The 22,134-nt window shown below is 35.5% G+C and overlaps 1 protein-coding gene across 2 annotated transcripts in view; it reads left to right on the top strand.

Moving 5' to 3' along the window:
• Positions 1–22,134, top strand: part of SCAPER (S-phase cyclin A associated protein in the ER) — a 488,585-nt gene that overhangs the window by 157,191 nt on the left and 309,260 nt on the right. For both annotated transcript variants that reach the window (XM_077780475.1, XM_077780477.1), the window contains exon 17: positions 4,600–4,742. In XM_077780475.1, coding sequence (XP_077636601.1) covers positions 4,600–4,742 — 143 coding nt within the window. The remainder of the gene's footprint in view (positions 1–4,599; positions 4,743–22,134) is intronic.

Raw genomic sequence — 22,134 nt, 5'->3', positions numbered from 1 at the left:
TTCGTAATAGTAAGGTTCTCTGTGTGCTCTTCTTTCCCTAGTTTCACTTTTTAACATTCTCACAAACTGTTACAGTCAATTGGGACCCTTTTTTCTTGTGAGTAAAATATTAAGTATGATGTCATCATAATATTCTCAAATTGCCAGTTTTGTTATGTAAATTCTTGCTTAGTTGTAAGTTCAATTTCCTTAGATAGTCTGCCTGCCCTTTTGCCCTAATCATTGGAATTGTAGGCATAAAGAGTGTGTAGGGGTTTGCAATATCCATTCTTAGGCTGCCATAAACAAATACCTGACTGATATAAGCAAAGTTTGTGGGGATTTCAGAGGTTTCAGAAGGCTTAAGAGTGAGGTCTATCTTTCTAACTCATTTGCTGCAGGTTGATATTCCTTTTTGTATGTATATGAATTTATAATGCATGTTATTTTATAAAGTTATGCTTCATTTAACAGATATTCATGGAACTCTTGCCCTGTGCAAGTTGCTGATGTAGAGTACAACGTTTCCTATTTTTAGGAAACTTAGATTTTAGAAAGGAAAATACTAGTTGTACTTAGTAATTTTATTCATTTGCTATAGTTACAGTTATCTTTTCTATTTATATTAAAAACCAATGAAAATATTGAATATTTTTGAAGCCATTTCTATTGGTACAATGTTGGAGTATGTCTTAGATACATTAATAAAATCACAAGTTGATATTATACTTACACATTCAACTTGACTGTATTGCACATACACATAAAAAATATATATCCATATATTTCATTTATAAGACCATTTTATAATTTTTGAAACTATATTTTTAAAGCTTTTAGTTTTATAAAATATGAAATGAAAAGTTCTGGTTTAGTTCTTTATATTTAATACCTAAGCTTATTGTATTTTACTGTGAAACTTGTGTTTTCAAACATAATACAGATTTCTTAAGGTTTTATTTTAATTAAAGTTAACATACAGTGTTATATTATTTTCAGGTATAACGATATACTGATTTAACAATTTCATACATCACCCAGTGCACATCACAGCAAGTGCACTTCTTAACCCCCACCACCGATTTTACCCATCCTGCACCCACCTCTCCTCTGGTAACCTTAGTTGGTTCTCTGTAGTTAAGAGTCTTTTTCTTGTTTTGCCTCTCTTTCTATTTTTCTTTGTGTGTTTGTTTTGTTCCTTAAATTGCACATATGATATGGTGTTTGTCTTTGACTGACTTAACTTCCCTTAGCATTATACTCTCTTGCTCCGTCCATGTTGTCACAACTGGCAATATTTTCCCTTTTTTATGGCAGAATAATATTTCATTGTATATATACATACTACATCTTCTTTATCCACTCATCCATTGATAAACACTTGGCCTGCTTCCAAATCTTTGGTATTGTACATAAATATAAGGGTGCATGTTTGAATTAGTGTTTTTGTTTTCTTTGTGTGAATACCCAATATTGCAATTGCTGCATTATATGGTAGTACTTTTAACTTTCTGAGGAACCGCCATACTGTTTTCCAGAATGGCTGCACCAGTTTGCATTCCCACCGGCAGTGCAAGAGGGTTCCCCTTTCTGGACATCCTTACCAACACCTGTTGTTTCTTGTGTCTTTCACATATATTTTTCAGTTCATCCCCATTCCCCAGGTAGCTCACACAGCCTCTCCCTGGCTCCTAGTCTTTATGATTAATGGAATACACTGGTGTAGTTTCTAATTACCTCTTATACAGCAAGTCATTTTACCTTAAAGACCCCCCAGTTTGTTGTGATGCTAAAATTGCTAATATAGGTAAATACTTAGCAAAGTGTTTAGCATAGTAAGTACCCAGTAAGTGATAGAAAAAAAATACTAAAGCAGTTTAAGAGAACACTGAGGAGACATGTGAATACTTCTAATACTTAATTAAGCTCACTATATTAACTTCATACCTACAAGAAGCCCTGTCTGACCCAGTGAAGAAACCCTTTTTAAACTAGTAAGCTAGTTAAGGGTAAGCTAGTAAGCCCCTGGAGGGGGCCCAGAGAAGGAAGGGATGGGAATGACAGGGAATGCACTGATTTCAGGAAGCCATATGTGGCAGATTACAGACTACTTGAGGCATACAATTAGGTTTTAAATATATTCTTGGAGTGCCTGGGTGGCTCAGTCGGTTAAGCATCCACCATTGGCTCAGGTCATGATCTCACAGTTCATGGGTTTGAGCCCAGCATCGGGCTCTGTGCTGACAACCCACTCAGAGCCTGAAGTCTGTTTTGGATTCTGTGTCTCCCTCTCTCTGACCCTCCCGTGCTCAAGCTATCTCTCTCTCTCCCTCTCTCTCAGAAATAAATAAAACATTAAAAAAATATATTCTTTACTGTCAGGTAGAGTAATCATGAACTGGTTATAGCTCTTCTCATTACTAAGTGAGCATAATATATAGAAAATTTTCTAGTATATATAAGATCTCAAACTCTTTAAGACTGAAAACAACAAAATCTGGCACAGAAAATTATTTCCAGTGAAGGAAATATAAACAAAAGAGTTTTCTCTTAAACTCATATTTACTTGCAGTGAAAAAAAATTTGCATTGGCAACCTATTGAATGGGAGAGGTATTTGTGAATGACATATCCACAAATGGTTAATATCCAATATGTATAAAGAACTAACATCCAACACCCAGATATCAAATAATTCAGTTAACAAGTGAGCAAAACATGAACAGACATTTTTCTAAAAAGACACCCAGATGGCTAACAGAGGCATGAAAAGATGTTCATTGTCACTCATCATCTGGGAAATACAAATCAAACCTACAATGAGATATTACCTCACACCCCTCAGAATGGCTAAAATCCACAGCACAAGAAACAACAGGTGTTGGTGAAGATGTGTAGAAAATGAAAGCCTCTTTCACTGTTGGTAGGAATGCAAACTGGTGTAGCCATTCTGGAAAACAGTATAGATGTTCCTCAAAAAGTTAAAAATAGAACTACCCTGTAATCCAACAAATCACACTATTTTGTTTTTACACAAAGAATACAAAAACACTAATTCAAACATGCCCCCCCCATGTTTATGGCAACATTATGTACATTAGCCAAGATATGGAAGGAGCCCAAGTACCCATCAGCTGATGTGTAGATAAAGAAGGAATGGAATATTATTCAGCCATAACAAAGAATGAAATTTTGCCATTTGCAATGACCTGGATGGAGTTAGAGGTATAATGCTAAGCGAAGTAAGTCAGAGAAAGACAGATACCATATGATTTCACTCATATGTGCAGTTTAAGAAACAAATGAGAAAAAAAAAAACAAAACCAAAACCAAGAAACAGACTCTTAACTATAGAGAACCAAATGATGGTTACCAAAGGGGAGGTGCATGGGACAATGGATGGGTGAGATACAGGTGGTGGGAATTAAGGAGTACACTTGTGATGAGCACCGAGTGATTAAAATAAAAACTTTAGAAAAATAAATAATAGAAATGAAAACAGTATCATTAAGAGAAAATGAAGATGTGATAATATATACATTTTTCTCAAAGAATAATAATTTCAAGATAGTCTTGAAATTTACTCATAATTCTGTACTTATAAATATGGAGATTGATAGTTTGAAAAAGCTACTAAAAGACATTGAACATAAGATAAAAATGTCAACAAATGGTTTTACTAAAACAAAACAAAGGTATTAAGAACCTTGATGGCAACAAAGTCTTCAAACACATGACTGAAAAATTTTCTGGGTTATATAGTAAAAGAGTCTTCATATAAAAAGTGTATTTAAAATGCCAACTGGAAAAAATAAAACTATGTGCACAAGAAAAAAAATAAATAAATATAGATAGTAATATGGGGAAAGTGAGTGAAGTACTCCAGTAGGCAAAAATATACATAGGACATAGTATTTCACAGTAGTTTGATTAAGTATCTTCTGCGTTAATGATGAGGATGATAAATAATTAATGAAACTTTACTATAGGCCAAGCCCTCTGGTAAGTAATCTTTATGTATTACCTTATTTATTCTTTATAATATCTGAAGACAGTTAGTGCTGTTGTTTTTGTCTTCCAGAAAACTAAGGTGCAGTTACAATATAACTAGACCAGAATCTCTGAGGCAGTTAAAAATAGGTTCATGAAATAAAAATCATGGAATCTGACCCAGTTCCCACTTTCTTACCCACTATGTTGTATTATGATACCTTTTTCCTTGCCACAAGTTATTTTTTTCATTTAACTCCTTCATGAATGCTTAAATCAAAAATCTGTTAACTACATTTTTTCATCATATTCTGGTATTTCTGAAACTGTTTGTAAAAACAAGGCTCTAGAAATAATTAACCATAAAGTACATATTAGGTTCTCACAGAATATGAATAACATAGTAGCTGCTTCAAAGAGCACTTATTCTTATAATTATGTGTAACAATGGCAAATGACATGTGAAAGCCAGGTTATCATTGATACTTGATTTTTTAAAAATTCCAGGTAGCATACCTAGTAGCAAGGATCTACTTGACTTGAATATGTAAATTTATGTCAAAACTGTGTCTCTTTTAATCATTTTTACTTTACACATAATTCTAACATTTTAAAACATTTCTGACTATAGGAACGCAAGAGAGCTCTAGAGGCAGAACGGCAGGCCCGTGTAGAAGAATTGTTAATGAAAAGGAAAGAACAAGAAGCCCGAATTGAACAACAGAGGCAAGAAAAGGAAAAAGCCCGTGAGGATGCAGCCCGAGAAAGAGCTAGGTACCTCATTTGCTATCATGATTTTGATCCTGATGAACATTTTGCAATGAGTGGATATTCATATCAAGTCTTAAAGTCATTTGCTGTCATGTGGATTTTTAAAGAAAGAGTCACAAATACAGAAATGTACTGAATTTTGATTTCCAGGAATTATGTCATTGTACTTAAGACAGAAACCTTTTGAATCTTCCTATCAAATGGGAAACTTGATGTTTCAGGATTTTTTACTGCAAGAAATAGAATTTGATAGAATAGAATTTGCTAGCTTAAGCAGGGAGAGTGTTTTGGAAAATATTGGGAGTATAAGTGATAGGAAGTTAGAAGAACAGGCTTGGAAATAATCAAGCATCAAAGGCTAGGTCACAAGAGCCACAGTGGTAGTATTTTGATGGAAACAGTGTAGTCAGTGTATTGCCACTCTGATTATGGTAAATGACCTTCAGCCACTGCCACGTTTTAAAATCACTTGCTTAAGATTCAAAGACCAGGAAAAGTCATTTAATTGGACAAGTCTAAGTCACTTTTGGTTGCTGTACACCTTTCTGATGTGATATTTTCTGACTTCTTAATTTGGGCAAATTTAGTGGATGTGAAAACATAACTCTTTGTGGTTTTAATGTGCTTTCTGTCCAAGATTAGTAATAAGGCTGAGCAACTTTGCTCATAACTTACCAGCTACTCTCTCTCTCTCTCTTTTTATTTTCTTTTTCTTTTAAAGTTTATTGTCAAGTTGGTTTCCATATAACATCCAGTGCTCATCCCAACAAGTGCTCTCCTTCATGCTCTCTCTCTCTTTTAATGTAAAGTGCCTATTCAAGTTCTTTGTTCATTTCTCTATTGGGATCTTTTTTTCTTGATATTTAGGAATTATCTCTACTAGATACCAGTTCTTTGTCAGATACATATGTTGCAAATATTTTTGTAAGTTGTGGGTTTCCTGTTCATTCTCTTTATGGTGTCTTTTAGAATAATTCTCTTTTTAAGTTTGTATTTAATTTCCAGTTAGCTAATATACAGTGTAATATTAGTTTTGGGTGTAAAATATAGTGATTCAACAATTTCATACAACACCCAGTGCTCATCACAACAGATGCACTCCTTAGTCCCATCACCTATTTAACCACCGCCCACCTGATTAATTCTTGATGACAGTGTAGTAAAACTCAACAATCTTTGCGATTTCTGATTTTTGATCTTATTTATGAAATCATTTCCTCTCTGGAATCCTAAAGTATTCTTTAAAATGTTGTAGTCTTTTTTTTTTTTTTTAAATAGTAAAGTCTTTATCTAGAATTCATTTAATTGTATGGGTTGAGCTAGGAATCCAATTTCATTTTTTTTCTCCATGTGGAAACCGTATTCTAAGACACTTTATTGAAACAGCAGTTTTTTTCCCTATAGATCTACAAAACTTTCTTAAATAAATGAAACTTATTTATTTGTATGCATGTATGTATGGTTCTGTTTGTAGGCTCTATCTTTATTTGTTTACATTTGTTTGCTTATTTATTTGTATGCATGTATGCATGGTTCTGTTTGTAGGCTCTATCTTAATTTATCTGTTTACATCCAGGTTAGTTAGCATATAGTGCTGTAATGATTTCAAGAGTAAATTCCAGTGATTCATCTCCTGCGTATAACACCCATTGCTCATCCCAACAAATATCCTCTCTAATGGTCCTTACCCATTTAGCCCATCCCCCCCCACACTCCCTCCAGCAACCCTCAGTTTGTTCTCTGTATTTACGAGTGTCTTATGTTTTGTCTTCCTGCTTTTGTTCTTATATTTAGCTTCCATTCCCTTGTGTTCATCTCTTTTGTATCTTAAATTCCTCACATGAGTGAAGTCATATGATATTTGTCTTTCTTTGACTGGCTAATTTTGCATAGCGCAATACCCTCTAGTTCCAGCCACATAGTTGCAAATGGCAAGATTTCATTATTTTTGATTGCTGAGTAATACTCCACTGTATATATATACATATACCACATCTTCTTTATCCATTCATCCTTCGATGGACATTTGGACTCTTTCCATACTTTGGCTATTGTTGATAGCGCTGCTGTAAACATTGGGGTTTATAGCCCCTTTGACACAGCACACCTGTATGCCTTGTATAAATACCCAGTAGTGCAGTTGCTGGGTTGCAAGGTGGTTCTATTTTTAATTTTCTAAGGAACCTCCATACTGTTTTCCAGAGTGGCTCCACCAGTTTGCATTCCCACACGGCAGTGCAAAAAAGATGATCTTTCCCCACATCCTCTCCAACATCTGTTTTTGCTTGAATTGTTTATTTAGCCATTCTGAGAAGTGTGAGGTTTTAGTTTGCATTTCCCTGCTGAGTGATGTTGAGCATTTTTTCATATGCCTATCAGCCATCTGGATGCCTTCTTTCGAGAAGTGTCTATTCATGTCTTTTGCCCATTTCTTCACTGGATTATTTGTTTTTTGGGTGTTGAGTTTGATAAGTTCTTTATAGATTTTGGATACTAACCCTTTATCTGATATGTCATTTTCAGATGTCTTCTCCCATTCTGTCAGTTGCCTTTTAGTTTTGCTGATTGTTTCCTTCGGTGTGCAGATTCTATTTTGATGAGGTCCCAATAGTTCATTTTTTACTTCTGTTTCCTTTGCGTCTGGAGACATGTTGAATAAGAAGTTGCTGCAACCGAGGTCAAAGAGATTTTTGCCTGCATTCTCCTCTAGGATTTTGATGATTTCCTGTCTTACATTGAGGTCTTCCATCCATTTTAGTTTATTTTTGTGTATGGCATAAGAAAGTGGTCCAGGTTCATTTTTCTGTGTGCCACTGTCCAGTTTACCCAGCACCATTTGCTGAAAGGACTGTCTTTAATCCACTGGATATTCTTTCCTGCTTTGTCAAAGATTAGTTGACTATCTGTTTCTGGGTCCATTTCTGGGTTCTCTATTCTGTTCCATTGATCTGAATGTCTGTTTTTGTGCCAGTACCATATTGTCTTGATGATTACAGATTTTGTAATACAGCTTGAAATCTGGAATTGTGATGTCTCCAGCTTTGGTTTTCTTTTTCAGGATTGCTTTGGCTATTCGGGGTCTTTTCTCTGTCCATGCACATTATAGGTTTGTTTGTTCTAACTCTGTGAAGAATGCTGGTGTTATTTTGATAGGGATACCATTGAATATGTAGACTGCCTTTGCTAGTATTGACATTTTAACAATATTTATTCTTCCAATCCACGAGCATGGAATATTTTCCCTTTTTTGTGTGTCTTCTTCAGTTTCTTTCATAAGCTTTCTATAATTTTCACTGTATAGATTTTTCACCATTAGGTTTATTCCTAGATATTTTATGGCTTTTGATGCCACTGTAAATGGGATTGATACCTTGATTTCTCTTTCATTATTGGTATATAAGAATGCAACCGGGGCGCCTGGGTGGCTTAGTCGGTTAAGCGTCCGACTTTCGCTTAGGTCATGATCTCGCAGTTCGTGGGTTAGGGCCCCGCATCGGGCTTTGTGCTGACTGCCAGCTCAGAGCCTGGAGCCTGTTTCAGTCTGTGACTCCCTCTCTCTCTGACCCTCCCCTGCTCACGCTGTCTCTCTCTCTCTCCTAGAAATAAATAAAACATTTAAAAAAAAAAAAAGAATGCAACCAATGTCTGTGCATTGATTTTATATCTGTGACTTTGCTGAATTCATGTATCAGGTTTAGCAGTTTTTTGGTATAATCTTTTGGGTTTTCCACATAGAGTATCATGTCATCTGCGAAGAGTGAAAGTTTGAACCCCTCCTTGCTAATTTGGATGCCTCTTATTCCTTTGTGTTGCCTGATTCCTGAGGCTAAGACTTCCAACACTATGTTGAATAACAGTGGTGAGCATGGACATCCCTGTCTTATTCCTGACTTTTGGGGGAAAGCTCTCAGTTTTTCCCCATTTAGGATAATATTAGCAGTGAGTCTTTCATATATGGCTTTTACGATCTTGAGGTATGATCCTTCTATCCCTACATTCTTGACGGTTTTTATCAAGAAACGATGCTGTATTTTGTCAAATGCTTTCTCTGCATCTATTGAGAGGATCATGTGGTTCTTGTCCTTTCTTTTATTGATGTGGTGAATCACACTGATTGTTTTGTGGATATTGAACCTGCCCTGCATCTCGAGTGTAAATCCCACTTGGTCATGGCGAATAATTCTTTTAATGTATTGTTAGATCTGGTTGGCTGATATCTTGTTGAGGATTTTTGCATCCAGGTTCATCAGGGAAATTGGTCTGTAGTCCTTTTTAGAGGGGTCTTAGTCTGGTTTTGGAATCAAGGTAATGCTGGCTTTGTAAAATGAGTTCGGAAGTTTTCCTTCCATTTCTATTTTTTTCGAACAGCTTCAAAGGAATAATTATTAACTCTCTTTACATATTTGGTAGAATTTCCCTGAAAAGCCATCTGGCCCTAGACTCTTGTTTTTTGGGAGATTTTTGATCACTAATTTGATTTATTTACTAATTATAGGTCTGTTCAAATGTTTTATTTCTTCTTGTGTTAGTTTTGGTAGTTTACATATTTCTAGGAATTTGCCCATACCTTCCAAATTGCCCATTTTATTGGCGTATAATTGCTCATAATATTTTCTTATCATTGTTTGTTTTTCTGCTGTGTTGATTATGATCTCTACTCTTTCATTCATGATTTTATTTATTTGGGTCCTTTCCTTCTTTGTGATCAAATTAGCTAGAGGGTTATTAATTTTGTTAATTCTTTCAAAGAACCAGCTTCTGGTTTCATTGATCTGTTCTACTGGGTTTTTTTTTGGTTTTTGATAGCATTGATTTCTGCTCTAATCTTTATTATTTACTTTCCTCTGCTGGTTTTGGGTTTTACTTGCTGTTCTTTTTCCAGTTCTTTAAGGTGTAAGGTTAGGCTATATATCTGAGACTTTTCTTCATTCTTTAGGAAGGCCTGGATTGCTATATACTTACCTCTTATAACTGCCTTTGCTGCGTCCCAGAGATTTGGGGTTGTGGTGTTACCGTTTTCATTGGCTTCAATGTACTTTTTAAATTTCCTTTTAAACTTCTTGGTTAGCCCATTCATTCTTTAGTAGAATGTTCTTCAGTCTCCAGGTATTTGTTATCTTTCCAAGTTTTTTCTTGTGGTTGATTTTGAGTTTCGTAGCATTGTAGTCTGATAATATGCACAATATGATCTCGATCTTTTTGTGCTTGTTGAGGGCTGATTTATGTCCCAGTATGTGATCTATTCTGGAGAATGTTCCATGTGCACTGGAGAAGAATGTATATTCCATTGTTTTAGGATGAAATGTTCTGAATATATCTGTTAAGTCCATCCATCTAGTATGTCTTTCAAAGCCATTGTTTTCTTGTTGATTTTTCTGTTTAGATGATCTGCCCATTGCTGTAAGTAGGGGTGTTGGAGTCCCCTACTATTATGGTATTATTATCAGTGAGTTTCCGTATGTCTGTGATTAATTGATTTATATATTTGCTCTCATGTTTGGGGTATAAATGTTTACAGTTGTTATGTCTTCTTGGTGGATACACCACTTAATTATGATATAATGCCCTTCTTTTTTTTTTTTTAATGTTTTATTTATTTCTAGGAGAGAGAGAGAGAGACAGCGTGAGCAGGGGAGGGTCAGAGAGAGAGGGAGTGACAGACTCCGAAACAGGCTCCAGGCTCTGAGCTGGCAGTCAGCACAGAGCCCGACGTGGGGCTCGAACCCACGAACCGCGAGATCATGACCTAAGCGAAAGTTGGACGCTCAACCGACTAAGCCACCCAGGCACCCCGATATAATGCCTTTCTTAATCTCTTCATGGTCTTTATTTTAAAATCTAAGTTTTCTGGCTTTCTTTTGGTGACTATTAGCATTATAGATGGTTCTCCATCCCTTTACTTTCAATCTGAAGGTGTCTTTAGGTCTAAAATGGGTCTCTTGTAAACAGCATATAGATGCATCTAGTTTTCTTATCCATTCTATTACCCTATGACTTTTGATAGGAGCATTTAGTCCACTGACATTTAGAGAAAGTAGTGAAAGATATGAATTTATTGCCATTATGTTCCATGTAGAGTTGGAGTTTCTGGTGNGATGGGTCTGCTACGAACTTGATCTGTCTTCCTTTTTAAGTTAAGGACTTTTTCCCCTTGCTGCTCTCATAATTCTTTCCTTGCTTGAGTATTTTGTGAATTTGATTATGATATGCATTTTTGATGGTCAGTTTTTGTTGAATCTAATGGGAGTTCTCTGTGTTCCTGGATTTTGATGTCTGTCTTTCCCCAGGTTAGGAAAGTTTTCCACTATGATTTGCTCACATAAACCTTCTACCTTTTTTTCTCTCTCTTCATCTTCTGGGACCCCTGTGATTTGGATGTTACTCCTTTTTAATGAGTCACTGGTTCTTTAATTCTTATACTGTGCTGTTTTGCCTTAGTTTCCCTCTTCTGCTACATTTTTCTCCATAAGTTTGCCCTCTATGTTGCTGATTTGCTGCTCTGCTTCATCCGTCTTTGTCATCATGGAATGCATTTGGGATTGAATCTCAGTTACAGCTTTTTTAATTTCATTCTGACAAGATTTTACTTCTTTTATCTCCTCATAAAGGGATTCTATGCTTTTTTGCAAACCCAGCTAATATTCTTATTATTGTGGTTCTAAATTCTGGTTCAGACATCTTTCTTGTATCTGTGTCGATTAAGTCCCTGGCTGTCATTTCTTTCTGTTCTTTATTTTGGGGTGAATTCCTTCATTTCATCATTTTGAAGGAAGAAAAAGAGTTAATAAAATAAAAAATTAAGTAAATAAAAATTTAAAAATTAAAAACTACAAAAAATAAAAAAGAGGATGCTAGATCCTAGGTGTGTTTTGGCCTGGTTGTTAAAAGAAGCTTGATAGAATAGAGAATAAAGAGAAGGAAAATAAAAGAAGAGAAAAGAAGAGAAAAGAAAGAGAAAAGAAGAGGAAAATATTTGAAAATTTTAAAAATGAATAAAGTAGAATAAGATGGAATGGTAAAAGTAAGAATTTTAAAATTTTACAAAAATATAAATATAGTAGAAAAAAAAATATTTTTATAAAATAGAAAATAAAAGTGAATTTTTCTGTCTGTATTCAAGAATAAGAAAACAATAGAAAAAATTGATGGACCAGAGAACAGAATGAAATACAATTGAAATTACATCCAGTTTCCCCTAGGAGTCAAACTATGAAGCCCTTTATAATCCATAAACTAAGCAGGTGGAGAGATTTGTGTTGTTCTTCTAGAGCACAGTTGGCCCAGTTGGGTGGGGCTTGGTGTAGTGGCTCCATTCTCCAGTAGATAGTGCTGCTTAATTTACTGGGGTGGGTCTTTGTGGTGCATGTAGGCACATATGCACATGTGTGGGAAGGGTGAAAATGGTGTCACCCAGTTACCCAGTCTCTACTTTCAGAGCTCTGTGCTTGCCAACCAGCCTTCAAGAACCTCTCCTATGTTTCCTGCTTCCATCCACTCCCTGCTTCTACACTGTCCATGACCAAGCCGTCACCCTGCCAGGCAGCACCTCCCTTCTGAGTTTTATCTCAGATGGGGCTGTGTTTCCAAACCCGTCACTTCTGAGGGCCCGGCAGCTTTGACACACTCAGACCCTCTGGGGGAGGGTCTTGGTGAGCAATGGCCAGGTACCGGCCCACTACCTAGAACGTTCTCATGACTGTACTGCTGCAGATGCCCAGAGACTGCAGCCGGGTGACAGCCTACCTCAGAAAAAGTTCCCACAATCCTGTAGCAGCAGCATTTTGGGGATTAAGGTAAATTACAACACCCATCTGGTGCCAGATTTCAGTGACCCCTTAATGTCCTTGTTCCAACACCAGCGAATGTGGCTGTTCTCTGAGGTCGGCTGGACCTTTGCCTGTGGTGAGGCTGCACCATCTCCACCAAATGTCCTCTCAGCAGGGAAACTACCTCTCCCCATGTGGCCTGAGGACCCCTCAGACCTCTCTACCTACTCCTGGGAATTTGCACATCCTACCAGAGCTCTGCCAGCTGTTGAGCTGCAGAGTTTCTTCCACAGGAGGAACTGTGCTCTCCTGTTTATAGTGTCTTAATGAAATTTAAGCCCTCTCCTTTCTCCCCTCTCCCTATTTTTGTTCAGTTCCTTGTGGTCCCTTTCTCCCATTTTTGTTCAGTCTACTCTTTCTCTTTCTCCCCAGCTGCTTTTGGGAGAGAGTGCTTTTCCTGTACTCTCCCCCCATCTCCATCCTCTTTCCACAAGCAAAAACAGCTCTCTGCCCTCTGCAGTTTCTCTCTCCTCAGTTCACCTCTCCACACCATGTACCTGCCAAGTTCTGTGGGTCAGGTTGTGCAGATTGTTATGTTAATCCTCAAGTCCATTTTCTAGGTATGCAAGACGGTTTGGTGCTGATCTAGCTGATCCTTATCCTTGGTATTTCAAGGACAGAAGAGGCAAAAAATGTTCCATATTGCTCTGCCATCTTGGCCCCTCCTATATCTATCTTCTGGTCAGGTGATCACTTTTTCTGTGTCTGGCCTTAATTCTAAAGCTTTACAGTAATTATTAGTGTCTGTTACTGTCCTTTATTTTTTTTTTAATTATTAGGACTGTCATGGTCCTTTTGCATTTATATTGTTAGAATCAGTTTGCTCAATTCTATATTTAAAAAAGGAATGATAAACATTTTTGTTTTTTTTTTAAGTTTTAGGTGTAGAATTTACTGATGCAACATTTATATACAACACCTAGTGTCCATCATAAGTGCTGTCTTTAATTCCCATCACCTGTTTAATGAACTCCCTCCTGCCTCCCCTTCTGTAGCCATCAGTTTGTTCTCTATACTGAAGAGTTTGTTTCTGGGTTTTCCTTGCAAATGGCAAGATTTCATTCTTTTTTATGGATGAGTAACAATTCTATTGTATGTATATATACACCACATATTCTTTATCCAATCATCAGTTGATGGATATTTGGGCTCTTTCCATAATTTCGCTATTGTTGATGCTGCTGTAAACATTGAGTTGCATGTATCCCTTTGAATTAGTATTTTTGTTTTCTTTGGGTAAATATCTAGTAGTGCAATTTTGGGGTCATAGGGTAGTTCTATTTTTAACTTTTTGAGAAACCTCCATACTGTGTTTCACAGTGGCTACAACTGTTTGCATTCCCATAAACAATGTAAGAGGGTTTCACTTTCTCAGCATCCTTGCCAACACCTGTGTTAATTTTAGCCCTTCTGATAGGTGTGAGGTGATATCTGATGGTAGTTCTGATTTGTATTTCCTTGATGAGGAGTGATCTTGAGCATCTTTTCATGTGTCTGTTAGCTTTCTGGATGTCTTCCTTGGAAGAATGTCTATTCATATCTTCTGCCCAGTTTTAGCTAGATAATTTTTTGGGTATTGCATTTTATAATTCTTTATAGATTTTAGATACTAACCCTTTATCTGATATATAATTTGCAAATATCCTGTCCTATTCCACAGGTTGATTGTTTTCCTTTGCTGTACAGAAGGGTTTTATTTTGATGAAGTCTCAGTAATTTATTTTTGCTACTGTTTCCCTTGCCTCTGGAGACATGTCAAGCGAGAAGTTGCTGCAGCCTAGGTCAAAGAGGTTGCTGCCTGTTTTCTCCTGTAGGTTTTCCTGTTCAGATCTTTCGTCCATTTGAATTTATTTTTCTGTATGGTATTAGAAAGTGGTCCAGTTTCATTCTTCTGCATGTCACTGTCCAGTTCTCCTAGCACCACTTAATAAAGGGACTGTCTTTTTTCCATTGGATATTCTTTTCTGCTTTGTTGAAAATTCGTTGACCATATGGTTGAAGGTTTATTGTAGGTGTCTTTTCTGTTCCATTGATCTGTGTGTCTGTTTTTGTGCCAGTACCATACTGTCTTGATCACTGCAACTTTGTAATATAACTTGAAGTTCAGAATTATGATGCCTCTGGCTTTGCGTTTCTTTTTCAAGATTGTTTTGGCTATTTGGGGTCTATTGCCATTCCTTGCAGCTATTAGGTTTGTTTGTTCTAACTCTGTGAAAAATGCTGGTGGTATTTTGATAGAGATTGCAGTAAATGTATAGATTGCTTTGGATAATATAGACATTTTAACAATATTTCTTTTTCCAGTCCTTGAACATGGAATGTTTTCTACTTCTTTGTGTCCTCTTCAGTTTCTTTCATCAGTGTTTTATAGTTTTCAGAGTGCAGATATTTCACCTCTTTGGTTAGGGTTAGTCCTAGGTATCTTATGGTATTTGATGCAATTATAATTGTGATTGATTCCTTGATTTCTCTTTCTGTTGATTCATTACTGGTGTCTACAAATGCAACAGATTTCTGTTATGTTTATTTGGTACCCTGTGACTTTACTGAGTTCGGGTATCAGTTCTAGTGATTTTTTGGTGAAGTCTTTGGGATTTAGTATCATGTCATCTGCAAATAATGACAGGTTTGACTTCTTCCTTGTCAATTTGGATGTCTTTTATTTCTTTTTGTTGTCTGGTCAACATCTTAGGACTTAACAGTTCTATGTTAAATAACAGTGGTGAGAGTGGGCATCCCTGTCTGTTCCTGATTGAAGAGGCAAAGCCCTGCTTTTCCCCATTGGGGATGATATTAACTCTGGGTTTTTTGTATGTGGCATTTATTAAGTTGAGGTATGTTCCCTCTAAACCTACTTTGTTGAGGATTTTTATCAATAAGGGATATCATACTTTGTCAAGTGCTTTTTCTCATCTTTTAAAAGGATCATATGATTCTTTTCCTTTCTTTATTAATGTGGTGTATCATGTTGACTGATTTGCAAATATTGAATCACCCTTGCAACTGCGGAATAAATCCTACTTGATTGTGGTGAATGATTCTTTTAATGTACCGTTGATTTCAATTTGCTTGTATTTTACTGAAAATTTTTGCTTCCATGTTCATCAAGGATATTGGCCTTGGTTCTCTTTTTTAGTAGAATCTTTGTCTGATTTTGGTCTTAGGGTGATACTGACCTCATAGGTTGAATTTGGAAGTTTTCCTTCCATTTCTATTTATTGGAAGAGTTCAAGAAGAATAGGTATTAACTCTTCTTTCAGTATTTTTGGAATTCCCCTGTGAAGCTATCAGGTCATGTACTTTGTTGGGAGAATTTGGATTACTGATTCAATTTGTTTGCTGATTATTGGTCTGTTCAGGTTTTCTGTTTCTTCCTTCTTCAGTTTTTGTAGTTTATATGTTTCTAGGAATTCATTTTTCCAGGTTGTCCAATTTGTTAGCGTACAATTTTTTCATAATATTCTCTTATAAGTGTTTGTATTTCTGTAGTGTTGGTTGTTCTTTCTCCTCTCTCATTTGTGATTTTATTTGGGTCCTTTCTCTTCTCTTTTTGATAAGTCTGGCTAGAAGTTTTATTAATTTTATTAATTTTTTTCAAAGAACCAGCTCCTGGTTCCATTGATCTGTTCTATTTTTTTTATATAGTTTCTATTTCATTTATTTGTGTTCTAATCTTTGGCATTGTACTGAATCTATAAAAGAATGTGGGAGTTTGATATATTTAAAATTGACCCTTCTAGGTTTATGAACATACTACTAAATACTAAATATTTTTTTCTATTTGTTTAGATCTTCAGAAATACCTTTACATGAACTGTAACTTTTAAAATGATTAAAATAGTAAACTTTCTGGATCGCCTGTGACTTTGGCTCTGGTCATGATCTTGCAGTTCATAAATTCAGGCCCTGCTTTGGCCTTTGAGCTGGTGGTGTGGAGCCTGCTATGGATTCTTTCTCTGCCCTTTCCCCACTTGCACTCCCTCTCTCTCTCAAAATAAATAAATAAACTTAAAAAAGTAAATTTTATGTTATGTATATTTCACTACAATTAAAATATGTATATTTAAAAGGTTATAAAACTTATTTATATTATAAATTATATACTTATGTATTTTAATCCTTATTTATAACCTTTATATTAACAGCTTTTGTACCTATTTTTATTGTAGTAAATTATACATAACAAAATTTATTTTAATAGTTTTAAAATTTATAGTTCATTGGCACTAAGTACATTCACATTGTTGTGCTCAGAACACTTTTTGTCTCTCAAAACTGAAACTCAGTATCCATCAAAACACTGTTACATTCTACACCCTCCCCCTCCCCCACCTTGGCTGCCAAGCCCATGACAGCCACCATTCTACTTTTTATCTATGAATGTGACTTCTCTCGGCACCTCAGATAAATGGAATCATACGCTATTTATCTTTTGTGATGTCTTTAAGGTTTTTCCATGTTGTAGCATGTGTCAGAATATCCTTCCTTTCTAGGGCTGAATAATACTGCATTGTATTTATATATTTTGTTTATCCATTAATCTGTCAAGCTTCCACCTTCGTGCTATTGTGAATAAAACCATAAACATGGGTATACAAATATCTGTTCAAGTCCCTGTTTTTAATTTTTTTGAGTATATTGATAGTCAGACTTGGAATTGTTGGATCATATTTTTCACTTTTTGTGGAACAACATACTTTGTTTCTGTAGGTGCTGCTCCATTTTACATTCCCACTGGCACTAGAGTTCCAATTTCTCCATATCAGCAGCAATGCTTTTCTTTCTTTTTACTTTTTTCATCTTTTAGGGTGGGGGGATAGTAGCCATCCTAATGGGTTGTAAGGTGGCATCTTAATTGTGGTTTTGATTTGAATTCCCCTAATGATAAGTGATGTTGATTGTCTTTTCCTGTACTTAATGTACATTTATATATCATCTTTGTGGAAATGTCTATTCAGAATCTTTGCCTATTTTTTAATCAGGTTGTCTTCTTGTTGAGTTGTAGAAGTGTCTTTACATATTTTGAATATTGATCTTTATCAGACATTTGATTTTGTAAACACTTTCTTCCATTTTTTAGATTGCCTTTTCACTTTGCTGATGTTCAAAAATTTTAAATTTTGATAATCCCAGTTTGTCTGTGTTTTCTTTTGTTGCCTGTACATTTGCTGTCATACCCAAGAAACCATTACCAACTCAATGCTCCATATGTTTTCTTCTAGGAGTTTTAGTTTTAGATTTATGTTTAGGTCTTGAATCCAGTTTGGAATAATTCTTGTATATGTTGTAAGGCAGAGGTCCAACTTCATTCTTTTGCATGTAAATATCTTTTCCCAGTATCATTTGTTGAAAAAATTGCCCTTTCCTCATTCAATGGTCTACCCTTGGTACCCTTATCAAAAATCCTTTGATCCTATATGTGAGGGCTTATGTATGGGCCTTGTATTCTGTTCCACTGTTCTATATGTCTATATTTATACCAGTACTGTAAGTTTTGAAATCAAGGATCTTTTAGCTTTGTTGTTTAGGCTATTCAGGGTCCCTTGAGATTCTGTGTGAATTTTAGGATAGATTTTCTTTTCCCATTTCTGCAAAAGAAATCATTAAGATTTTGATAGAGATTCCACTGAATCTGTGACTTGCATTAGGTAGTATTGACATCTTAAAAATATTAAGTCTTCCACTTAATGAACATGGGGTTTTTAAAAATCTTTTTGTGTCTGCATTTTCTTTTAGCAAAGTTATACAAGTTATACATTTCAGTTTACAAGCCTTTTACCTCATTAGTTAAGTTTATTTTTAATTATTGTCTTAACATTTTATGAAATTGATCTTCAGTTATTTTATTTTTGTTATGCTGTTATAAATAAAATCTTAAAAATGTTTTTTTTAATTTATATGTTGCTGGTGTTTAGAAATACCATTGATTTAGACCTAGAGCTGCCATAGCAATCTTGAGAAAGAACAAAAAATCTGGAGGTTTCACATTTCAGGATGTACTACAAAGCTGTAGTAATCAAAATAGTATAATACTGGCACAAAATAGACACATAGAACAATGGAGCAGAATAGAGATCCCAGAAATAAACCCATGTTTATATGGTCAAGCAATCTATGACAAAGAAGGCAAGAATATAAGAATATACATTGGGGAAAAAAGTCTTTTCAACAAATGGCTCTGGAAAAACTGAAGAGCTCCGTGGAAAATAATGAAATTGTACCACCTTTTTACACCATATAGAAAAGTAAACTTAAAATGGATTAAAGACCTGAATGTGAGGCCTGAAGGCATAAAACTTCTAGAAGAAATATAGGCAGTACATTTCTTTGACATTAGCCATAGAAACATTTTTCTAGATCTGTGTCTTCAGGCAAGGGAAACAAATGCAAAATCAAACTCTTGGAACTACACCAAAATATAAAGATTTTACACAGCAAAGGCAACCATCCACAAAGTGACAAGGCAGCCTATGGATTGGGAGAAGATAATTGCAAAGAATATTTCCAATAAGGGATTAATATCCAAAATATATAAAGAACTTATGTAAGTTAACACAAGAAAAAACAAGTAATGCAATTAATACATGCACAGAGGACCTGAATAGATATTTTTCCAAAGAAGACATATGTAGATAGCCAACAGACATATGAAAAGATGCTCAACCCTACTAATCATCTGGGAAATGCAAATCAAAGCCACAGACAGTACCTTAAACCTGTGAGTATGGCTAAAATAAAAAAGACAAGAAATAACAAGTGTTGGTGAGGATGTGGAGAAAAAGGAACTCTAATGCACTGTTGGCAGGAATGCGAATTGGTGCATACACTATGAAAAACAATATGGAGGTTTCTACCAAAAATTTAAAAATAGAAAAAGTATATGATCCAGTAATTCTGCAGATTATTTACCTAAAGAAGATGAATACACTTCGAAAAGATATGTACACCCCTGTGTTTATGGCAGTATTATTTACAATAGTGAAGATATATGGAATCAACTCAGTAGTCCATTGATAGATGAATAGATAATGAAGATGTGACTCACATGAGTGTTTTTGCGTGCATGCACGTTCACGCGTGTGCATGCATGCGTGCGCGCACACACACACAGACTGAATACTACTCAGCCATAAAGAAGTATGAGATATTGCCATTGGATACAACAAGAATGGACCTAGAGGGTATAATGCTAAGTGAAATCAGTCAGAAGAAGAGCAAAATGATATGATTTCTCTCATATGTGGAATTTAAGAAACAAAACAGATGAATGTAGGGGAAGGGAAAGGAAAAACAGAGGGAAGCAAACCATAAGTGACTCTTAACTACAAAGAACAAAGTGAGGGTTGATGGAGGGATGTGGGTGGGGGATGGGCTAAATAGGTGATGGGTATTGAAAAGTACACTTGTTGTGATGAGCACTGGGTGTTATATGTAAGTGATGAATCATTAAATTCTATTCCTGAAAACAAGGTTGTATATTTTTTAAAATCATGGAGTTGAATTTATAAAATGTTTTGTCTACTTATATAGAAACGTTCATGTAAAATATCTCCTTTAATCTGATGTGATGATTATTGAAATTTGTTCATATAAGTAAGGTTTTAACTTGAAGGGTGAGATAACCATCTATTTTTTAATAGACATTTTTATGAACTATAACATAAACACAATAATACATACATGAATAAATCTACAGCTTGGTGAATTGTCTCCATGCCCCTCTATCCTCTAACTTGGTCAAAATACAGAACATTAACAGCACCACAGGACCCCTCCCATGTATCTTCCAAATTACCACCCCTTCTTCAACCTTAACAGTAATCACTATACAAGCATCTTGCACTTTAGCCTAATTGGTTTAGGTCTAAGAATGGAGTTGCTGGTATCTAGGTTATTGCAAATGTTCTGCATTAGTAGACACTGCCAAATTGTTTAGCAATATAGTTGTACAGTTTATATTTTCACTAGTATTTTGAATATTCGTAATGCTCTATATAGCCTAAAATTGGAATGGACAGTTTTTAAGAATTTATTTTTACAATTTTATTGTGATATAATTGACATACAAAAGGTGGCCTTTATTAAAGTGTACTGTTTCATATGTAATCTCTGTGAAACCATCAGCACAATCAAGGTAATGAACATAACCATCATCCCCCCAAATTTTCTTGTGCTGTCTGATAGTCCATCTCTCCTTCCTTCTACCTTCATCTTCAGGCAGCCATTGATTTACTTTCTCTTTTGTCTTTTACTTTTTTTTGCTCAGCATTATTATTTTGAGATTCCTTATTGTTATTTGTACATATAGCTTGCTTTTTAATTGCTGTTTAGTATATATACATATCTATCACAAATTATCCATTTTTCTATTGAGAGACATTTGGGTTTATTCCAGTTTTTTTGTTATTATAAATAAGCTTTTATGGACGTTTGTGTATGAGTCTTTGCAAACACATGCTTTCATTTCTCTTGGGTAAATAGCTAGGAGATGGATGGCTGGGTTATAGGGTTGATGTATATTTAACTTTTATTTTTAATGTTTTATTTATTCCTGAGAGAGATACACACACACACACACACACACACACTGTGAGCAGGGGAGGGTCAGAGAAAGAGGGAAACAGAATCTGAAGCAGGCTCCAGGCTCTGAGCTGGCTGTCAGCACAGAGCCTGATGCAGGGCTCAAACCCACAAACCGCGAGATCGTGACTTGAGCTGAAGTCAGACACTTAACCGACTGAGCCACCCAGGCACCCCTATATTTAAGTTTTTAAGACACTGCAAAATGTTTTTCCAAAGTTAGTTACACCATTTTACATAACCGCTAGGAGTGAAGGAGTTTGTTTCTTCAGTGCCTTGACAACACTTGGTGGATCAGTTTTTTAAATGCCTTTCCAGTCGGAATATAGTGCAATTTCATTTGATTTTAATTTGCATTTCTCTGATGACTAATTTGTTCATTTGCTTATTAGCCATTTAAAGTGCAAAAGTTTTAATTTTGATAAAATCCAATCTATCAAACTTATTTTATATATAAAACTTTTGGTAACGGGCACATGGGTGGCTCAGTTGGTTAAGTGTTTGACTTCAGCTCAGGTCATGATCTCAGAGTTCATGGGTTCAAGCCCTGCTTTGGGCTCTGTGCTGACAGCTCAGAGCCTGGAGCCTGCTTCGGATTCTGTGTCTCCCTCTCTCTCTGACCCTCCCCTGCTTGTGCGATCTTTCTCTGTCTCAAAAATAAATAAATAAAATAAATAAAGTAAAAAAAGCTTTTGGTGTCGTATCTAAGAAATTTTGCCAGATTCAAAATCATAAATTTTTTTCCGTATATTTTCTTCAAGAAATGTTTCAGTTTGACACTTACATTTAGGTCTATAAGTCCATTTTTTTTTGGTGACTTTATGTAATGTAATGAGTTTCATTTCTAGTGTAGTTGATACACAGTGTTACGTTAGTTTCAAGTATACAACTTCGTGATTTGACAAGTTGATACATTGTACTGTGTTTGTCACAAATGTAGCTACCATTTGTCCTGTTACATCACTATTACAGTATCATTGACTGTATTC

This window comes from Crocuta crocuta, unplaced genomic scaffold (genome assembly GCF_008692635.1).
Source record: "Crocuta crocuta isolate KB4526 unplaced genomic scaffold, BGI_CrCroc_1.0 scaffold310, whole genome shotgun sequence".
NCBI classification, from domain to species: Eukaryota; Metazoa; Chordata; class Mammalia; order Carnivora; family Hyaenidae; genus Crocuta; species Crocuta crocuta.
This window is presented reverse-complemented; position numbering and strand designations above follow the sequence as displayed.